The sequence below is a fragment of the Pundamilia nyererei genome, unplaced genomic scaffold (assembly GCF_000239375.1).
Source record: "Pundamilia nyererei isolate P.nyererei 1_Seehausen unplaced genomic scaffold, PunNye1.0 scaffold00131, whole genome shotgun sequence".
NCBI lineage: Eukaryota > Metazoa > Chordata > Actinopteri > Cichliformes > Cichlidae > Pundamilia > Pundamilia nyererei.
The window spans coordinates 199,091-208,134 of NW_005187532.1; the positions used below are offsets into that span (position 1 = coordinate 199,091).

Genomic DNA, 9,044 nt, shown 5'->3' on the forward strand with positions numbered 1-9,044 from the left:
TTATCTGTTTTTTCAGTCAGCAAAGATGTATTTTCATTGTTGTTCTAGTTATTTGTGCAGCACCTTTTCCTCTTTCAAATATTAAAGTTTTTGATCTTTAATACAAATTTGCTTGTGAAAACTGGAACTGGACCAGCATAAAAATGACCGGTACCTTCAGTGACTTTGATGCTCTGACTCTGTTTTCATTCTCAGGAAAGTCCAAGCAGAGCTTGTTGTCCTCGTCGTCAGAGAACCAGCACAGCTACACGTGGTACCAAAACGTTTCTGAGAGCGACAAGAAGCCCCTCGCCCAGACCACCACCCTGAAGACTGGCTCCAAGGCAGAATCCACCTATGACTCGTGGGATGTTATAATGGGCCTCCGGCCACCTTCTCCCACACAGGAACCCCGCAACCCTGCCCCTACTCTGTCATGGGCTTCGGTGGGCGTCACGACGGCAGGCGGCTGTGACCCGGTGCAAACTCGGCACGAGAAGACCCCCTCTCCTCCACAGCTGCTCCTCAGCGACAGCGACGACCTGCAGGGCAACCCTGACCTCACTGAGACGTCGGATTACTCCCAGATGTCGACCTCATCGTCACTTGAAAGGAACTCGAACTGTCGGACATACAGGAGGCCCAACAAACAGGGCAAAGCCTCGGACTCCAGCAGCTTCGCAGCCACTGTTTTTGGCTCAGATCTTCCCAAATCCGCATCTGACAGCAATAACAAAACGACAGGTGGCAGAGGGAGCCGGGGCAGGACGAGGGACTACACAGTGTTGCACCCATCCTCCATATCTATGTGTAACGTCACCATCCAGGACCGAGTGGTGGAGGAGTTTGGGACTGATGCAGCACCCGCTTGTGGTAGCGGTAGCGCCGGTTCAGGCAGCACGACGCAGCTGGGAGAGGCCGGGTGGCAGCGGAAGAAGTTGGAGCAACAGAATACAAGGTTGGTTAACGGGCACCGGCGGTCCTTGTGTGTCAGGGTGTTCCACAGTGTGGACAGTTTGATGTGTAACTGCCTACACCTGCTGATATCCCACAAGAACTACAGGAAGTCTAAAGTATCCCAGTTTTCCCATATGTAGACTTATTTTCCATCTAACAGATTCAATTCAATTCAATTTTATTTATATAGCGCCAAATCACAACATAAGCCGCCTCAAGGCGCTTCATAGATACAGAGAAAAAAACCCAACAATCATATGACCCCCTATGAGCAAGCACTTTGGCAACAGTGGGAAGGAAAAACTCCCTTTTAACAGGAAGAAACCTCCAGCAGAACCAGGCTCAGGGAGGGGCGGGGCCATCTGCTGTGATTGGTTGGGGTGAGAGAAGGAAGACAGGATAAAAGACATGCTGTGGAAGAGAGACAGAGGTTAATAACAGATATGATTTAATGCAGAGAGGTCTGTTAACACATAGTGAGTGAGAAAGGAGACTGGAAAGGAAAAACTCAATGCATCATGGGAATCCCCAGCAGCCTACGTCTATTGCAGCATCACTAAGGGAGGATTCAGGGTCACCTGGTCCAGCCCTAACTATATGCTTTAGCAAAAAGGAAAGTTTGAAGCCTAATTTTGAAAGTAGAGATAGTGTCTGTCTCCTGAATCCAAACTGGAAGCTGGTTCCACAGAAGAGGGGCCTGAAAACTGAAGGCTCTGCCTCCCATTCTACTTTTAAATACTCTAGGAACAACAGATCGACCTCATCCCTCAGTCAAACAACTCGCTCTCTCTCTTTTTTTTTTTCTTTTGTAAGTAACTGAGTTGTGCGACATCTGGTGATGGACACAAAGCTTGATGATCATTCTCTTTAGTCCACATCCACAGCAGACCTGTAGAAAGTGATTCAGTAGGTCCATAAACAGAACTTGGATGCTGAACATGCCAGCACGAAGCACCCAGAGTACTTCATTTGAAATTGCAGCCACTAAAAGCATATTTTGAGTTTTAATATTTTATATCAAACTGCTTAATAAAATATTTGTAACAGACTTGGAGAGAAAATACAGATTTAAATCAGACTGTTTCAAAGTAGTTTATTATAACAAGCAAAGAGTCATTTAATATCAGGTTTGAGACGTTTGAGAGGAGAAATACATAAAAATGCATGTAGGTAGTTGTTTATGCTGTGTGACTTCTCACAGGCACGGGGACATATTATTCAGTGAAAACCATCTATGATGCCTTTCATTTCACACGTTTTACATCTTTACCATGTTTCCGTCTCAGCGTGAGGCCGTGGGCCTCTTTGGTCTCATTTCAGTTGCTGAGACTTCATTCACTTCCACTCCACTGTAATATTTTGGCAGTTAGCGTAATGCCCTTTGTTTTGCCAAGAAGAACGAGCGCTCGGTGATTTAATTTTTTTCATTTGAATTAAATGACCTTGGTCACAGAAAAAAGTCCATCCATCTGAATCGCAGGGTTTTTTCTTTTAAAATGCTGCAAGAAATCAAATTGATATTGATTTTGCTTTCATTACCTGGGCTGAAAACGATACATTTTATGAGGGAAAGTGTTAACTAGAATATGGTGGTTTGCCATTTCATCTTCGTGCTAATCATGAAACACGTTAGACTGAAGCCTGAAATGAAAAATCCTCTCCACAAGTATACTTTTACACATTAACATTCGGTTTTAATTAAGTCGTCTCAGCAGAATATTAACGCCGTTCCTCTGGATGTCCTCTCCGCAGGTTCAGGCAGACCCAGACCAAGTCGAAGAAGGACAGTAAGCTGGACCTGTTTGGCTTTGAGGACTCGGAGGCCCAGCAGGAGGAGAACAGTAGCGACAGCGCGGATGGCCGGTCCAGTTACAAAATCAAATACTTCGGTTTCGACGACATGAGCGACAGCGACGGCGCTGAAGACGACGACGACGGCAGGGCTAAGGAGAGGAGGAGGGCCAAAAAGAAGGCCGCCATCACCACAGCGACCCCGGTGGTCACCAAAGAGGAAATGCCAGCTGATGACCCGCCAGATCCGTTTGAAAGGCTGGAGGTCCAGGAGATGCTGGAGGTCCAGGAAAGGCCGGCAGTCAAGGAGAGCAAGAAGAACTCTGAGAAGCAGGAGAGCAGGATACGAACAGGTTAAAACACCAACACTGTCTGACTGATAACGCCGATGTAGTGATGAGGATATCTCGTGAAACCACCTTTTTTACAAAATCAGCCACAGAGCCGTGTGCAAAGTGTTACAGTAACATGAGCAGGCTTGTTGTTTTAATCCTGTGCATATCATCCAATTAATTAAGGAAGGACTGAGCCGAGTATCAAATAACATTCTGATCCCAGCTCGCCGACCTGGATCAGGTGTCTTGATTATGGACCTCTCCTTCAGTTTGACCTCTCCTTCAAGGTCAACACATTGATCTGCAGGTCAAAGTGATGATAATGATTTATAGAGCTACTTAAAAAGCATTCTCCGAGTGCTTCTTGTCTTTTCATATTTAAAATTTCTGATTTAAGTATAATCTGTGGTAACGTAAGCCAACACGACTGAAAAGCGTCGGCTCGACTCGCTCAGTCGATCTCTTCACTGTAACACTTGTTGGGAAGGTCCTGTTGTGTAATTTCATGTCTGGCGCCTCTGTTTGCTTCACGCTGTGTGTGAGGTGTGTGCTCAGAGAGCAGGGAGAGGGGAACGGACTGCAGCGACAGCAGTGAAGACCGAAATGAAACTCTGGCGAAGAAATTGGTCGAATAACATTTATTTGTTTTGCAAAGTTGAAACGATGTTCAAGTTTAGTTGGACGTCGCCTTATATGTGAAGCAATGATAAAACGGGGTTGTTGCACGCCTGCCCTGAGCCTGTTGACACATGCCTCTCTGAGTCTGACTGGGAAAACCCTCTGACACCAGTTTGCCAGTCGCGCTGTTTCTGGAACAGCCTTTTAAAGAGAGACTAAGATTCTTAGCGGTCCTCCAGTGAACACTGATTTTTATTTTGTCATTATTTTAAGGTCACATCATAGAGTCTGTAGCTACGACAGTGTGCCGTAATTCCATATGAAATGGAATAAGATGAGATACACTTCATTTATTCCAAAAGTAAGGAAGTTACTGTGTAACAGCAGCCAAAACATTAAGCACAGCTTGTTTAAAAAGGGAAATGCAAAGATTTTAGAAGGTTTGAACAGTTTATTTTAGTGGGTTAGCGTCACAAAATACACCAACGCATTTTGCCCTGCACCTCGTTCAGCTCGTAGGGTTTTTTCTTTTTCGTGTCTCTTGCACACTAAAGCAAACACCTTTTATTACATCAAACTCTGAGTCTCTGAATCTGGATTTTCCTTTTTATTACAGTATTTCCTTCTATGAGCGCAGGTGGTTTGAGGAGCATTCACATTACTCATCTTAAATGCAGAAGAATATAACAGCTCAATAGAATATATTTACAAAACGACAAGACGAAAAAAGCTGAATAAAGTAAAAATGGCACGATGGGGTGGAATAAAACTGGAGCTGTGTGTGCTTTTCTTGTTGTTTTGTGTATGGATAAACATTAGAGAAAGCCAACACGCCAGCATAGACTGAACACACGGACACACGCACAAACGGTCACACTCTAACAACAAACACAATCAGCTAATCCTGTTTCACTATCCAGCAGGCGCTCACTGTTAGGACTGCTGGAAATGAGCTAAAGCTCACAAACACACAGTTTCATTTGACCTTGTTTCTAATAACATGCTTTGTTTTTCTCTCTCATGTGGAAAAACTCCTGGATTTAAACACGATGAAGAAGCGTGTGCTATGAGCATATTGCTTCTTTCTATGTGTGCTGTTAAAAATTAGTTTGGCCAGGAGAAGGGCTTTAAAATGTTAAATAGATGTGACATAATCTCAAATTTAATTACTTAAAAAAAAATGTTTCCCTGCAGATGTCCTGGACTTCTCAGAGGACGGCCTCAGGGTGGTGGCCAGCGGCCCGAGGAGGCCGCCTCAGGGCAAACCTGCAGAGAAGAACCCGGACACCCTCCGGAGGATCTTCAGTGCACAAAAGAAGGTCAGACGTGACACCGCTGCTGAGTCACATGAGGGTTCGCAGTGTTTATGTGACAGGCTGAGTGACTTAAGTGTGTTGAAATGTCACCTGGATGCACTACAAACGTGTGGGCCAGGAAATCTCGTGCAGAGCCAGACTAAAACTTTATTTTGCCTTTATTTAACCAGGAAGCCCCTCGGCAGTAAAATCCTTTACAGCGGAGACGGGTCCAAAGAAGCACAGTTACAGAGCTGCAAAGATATGAAACATAAACATCAGAAAACATGGAGGATAATAGAAAGTCTGGCTCAGCAGTTACACAATAAAGGTCATACAAGTAATGGTCTAGTTAAACTTAAGAGTTAGGATTTGAGGAGCCACTGAGAAGAGCCAAAATCATAATGTTCATACATTATGGATTAGTAAATAAAATCTACTGGTGCTGTTGTCTCCTTAGTTAGGCTTAGTTAGAGGCCAAGTAGCGGATCATTGCGTACAGTTGTAATATTGGTGCTGGATAATGAGAAGGATAACATGAATTGTGATATGCAGAGATTAAAGTGTCACCATAATTATAATCAGGAGCATTTAACAAAGTGCTCACTAGAAGAAAGCGTGTCATCCAACCTGATAGCAAACATTTGTAGGATGAATGAGCGTGAAGAGCCCGTAAAACCAATCAGTGAACATCTTCATAAAACAAGAATTCAGACGGAATGAGCGGATGAAAATCAGCTGAAACCAAACACAAAGGAGTTTCATCAAGAAGCTCGTTAATCCATATGAACCTCTTCAGAGAAACATCCTCATCTCTAAATGTAAAACCAGGACTTGTTACAGAAAGAGATCTCAATGTACCTGTGGGGACGAGACTGTCCACCCACGTCCTGTATGACTCAGTACTGTGTGTGTGTGTGTGTGCGGGGGCGGGCAGAGCTGAGGTTTATCAGTGCATCGATGAGGGACAGACAGAGTTGTTTCTGAACATTTCTTGACTCCTAGTCTTTTGTTTATCTGCCTGCTAATGGCCTCTACCTCCCCGTCTGCAAATCAGACTATTGATCTCATAAGAGCCGGGTCCCCGTTTCATAGCGAAGACGGATCGATGCTAGCGAGCCGCAGCGGTGGAAGTGCACATCTTAATATTACTGTAAATGAGTTGCCAGCGTCTCATACCTGAGGCGGTGTTTATCTCCTGTCCTCCCATCAGGTGAAAAACTTGAAGTGAGAGATTAATTGGACTTACTTGCATTAAACTGTAGGAGTGCTTTTAATCAGGCCTCTCTGCCGCTTCCGTACTTTTCCAAGTTTGTCCTAATGAGCTCTGCGACGCCTCTCTATTACAGCCGCGTGTTAATTGTGTTCTCTTTAGTTTGCAGGCGTTTTAACTTTGTTTGAAAAGGTGACGCGTGATTATCGTTTTAATTAGTAAGACTGATTTCTGCATCCAAATTAGTTTTGCGGCAGCGTGTCAGGATTTGTTGGAATGTGGTAATTTGTACCAGAGTTTCTGGAGTTAATAACGCAGGCTGCTTTTGCTCCGCTGATTGTTCTTTTAGTGCCCTATCTTTGGGAATCTGCTGATCCAGTATTGTTTTCCCCTCACTTTAACATGCTGCAAATGCATTGGAGTCATCTTATTATAAGGTCGTGTAAGGCAAAGGGCCGCTGCAGCACTGTGAGCAGACTCAGCAGAGCCAATAAAGGAATTAAAGTTGTAGCTGAAATCCTGAAACTCGATTAAAAAGAAAGATGTGTTGATCGCAGCTGATCTTATCTGCCTAATTAGCCTCATATTTGCCTCATGCAACCTCATATGCTCTTCCAGCATGTCAGGTGGGTCCCATGCCAAAATGATCTATGTGAGGCATTATCTAAATTAACTTTCATTTCAGTGGCAGGGGTTTTCCACCTGGAAGTTGTTCTTCCATCCCATCTTTGCAGCTGGAGACTTGCTTTCAGCTCAGGATTCGTTGAATGTTCGATGTCTCTTATACTGTCAACAAACCCTCAAGTTAAGAAAAAAATCTGCAGTTCCTCTAATGTCCACTTGAGGCTCCCTCTAAAAGTTAAGGTTGAATTTTGCAGCAGGCAAAGACTCCATGGTGTTCTTCTTATTGCTCACCTGTTTATTTTTTCCTATAGAGGCGTGACTGCTTTCAGTGATAGCTAGCTGTGTTTTAGCTTTTTGCGTTTTCATGGCCTCCTTTCTAATTATTAGGGTTGGACGATTGGACGAATATAACGACTACTTTTTACAAGGGGGATTTATTTATCTGATTGCCCATGAGTGAGTTTGCTAATAATGATGGCGCTAATAAAAGCAGTCAACAGAAAAAAAATAATAGCGCTGTTTTAACAGCACCCTCTTTCATCTGCGAGCAAATGCCCCCACCTCAGCGTGCGCCCAAGTGCTTGTTGATGGAGCTGTAGAAGCTGGTGATAGCCTAGCATAGCATGTGCATGCTCATGCAAGTTAGTAGTGTTTGAGTACTTTGCTCGCACCATACATCTGCACCAGCGGCACACCGCTTTGGTTACATCCTTTGGCTTTAAACCAAATAAAAGACGTAAACCTAAGAAATCCCAAATTGGTGACTTTATTATTATTATTATTTTTAGCGCTGTCAGCGTTAATGCGCCGTCATCACGACTAAAGCGATTAACAATTAACCCATCTGGAGTCAAAATCCCTGAAATGTCTCTTGTCAACGCATTTTGGCAGTTTGTCCTAATTTTGTTAATTCTGCGCTCAAGATGGGTCGAGAGCGTTAAAAATTATAATCGTGATGACCGCGTTTAAACCACGTTAGCGCTGACAGCGGTTTTTGGGGGGGGATTAGTTCGTCTATGTTTGGACGACTTCTGTGTCTTAAACGCACAAATCAGTCTGCGCGTGATTACATTGCTCCGCCCATCAAAAAGTCTGCACATGCGCGAATATATCGTCCATCGGCGATTGTTGGACTGACGATTGCGGGTTGGCAAATTTGTACATATTGCCCAACCCTACTAATTATATCTAAACCTTACAGTCATACCTCATAGATCTCCGATACATACAGGTTGTATGAAAAAGGAACTTTGGAGGTGGGAAACATACTAACTTCACACCGAATCACAAGACACTTTAAAACTGAAATTCTTCAGAATCCACAGCACTTCCAGCAGCCTTCTTTTATATACAGGCTTTGCTTTAGAAAGGGGAAATGCTTTGCTCATTTTGCTCCTCGTGTCTTCTGCACCAACTTATTTATTGCACTGCAGTCTAGTTGCACACTTTGAAATGACCTGATTGGTTTGCTCTGATAGTCTGAAGCCTGTCCTGGGTATGAGATAGCTTTTGAATCTGTGCACCTGCAGAGAACTTTTGAAGTGCCAAAGTATGAAGTTAATTTCCTCCCTGTTACAGACAAGCAGTAATGGCATTAGAAGACACAGTGCCCATAGGAGCATAATAACGCACTTAATGTACTCTCTCATCCTCTCTTCTTCTCCAGTTTCATGCTCTGACTCCTAAAATAACTTTCCTCCCTCTCAGTTGAATTTCTGTCTCCATCGCTTTGTCTTGACCGCTTCATCATACTCTTTACCTCCCTGTATTACCCCCTCCTCCGGGCCGCAGTACAGCCCAGATCTCGCTCCATCTCCCATTAACGTGATCGAGAGCGAGAGAGGAGTGCAGCTCATTATAAAAATAATAACCCTCGGAAGTGAGCGGCCTACGGTGGAGTCGTCAGAACTCTGCTTTGATTACAGTAAACTGTACGTCTGTGCCATCAGATGAGCCTGGGCGTTGTTAGGTTATTGAGCTGAGGACTCTGGGAGATATTAGATGTTACCATAATGACAACACTTGGACAGGCTCATCCATATTTAGGAGATGGCGCTGGCTTTGTTTGGGGAATGTTTTTAAGGGACGAGCGGTTATTACATCCATAACAGTGACCCTCTCCACTGTCCTAATGTCGTTCATTCCACTGCTGTACCATAAAGACTCTATAAAATCTACAAAATTACCACACACACACACACACACACACACACACACACACACACACACACA

At 44.0% G+C, this 9,044-nt stretch overlaps 1 protein-coding gene across 1 annotated transcript in view; it reads left to right on the top strand.

Annotated features, from left to right (window-relative positions):
* Positions 1 to 9,044, top strand: part of LOC102193880 (wings apart-like protein homolog) — a 35,925-nt gene that overhangs the window by 9,624 nt on the left and 17,257 nt on the right. Inside the window, exons 3-5 of the mRNA XM_005743392.1 lie at positions 196 to 937; positions 2,689 to 3,080; positions 4,875 to 4,999. Of these exons, the coding sequence (XP_005743449.1) occupies positions 196 to 937; positions 2,689 to 3,080; positions 4,875 to 4,999 (1,259 nt within the window). The remainder of the gene's footprint in view (positions 1 to 195; positions 938 to 2,688; positions 3,081 to 4,874; positions 5,000 to 9,044) is intronic.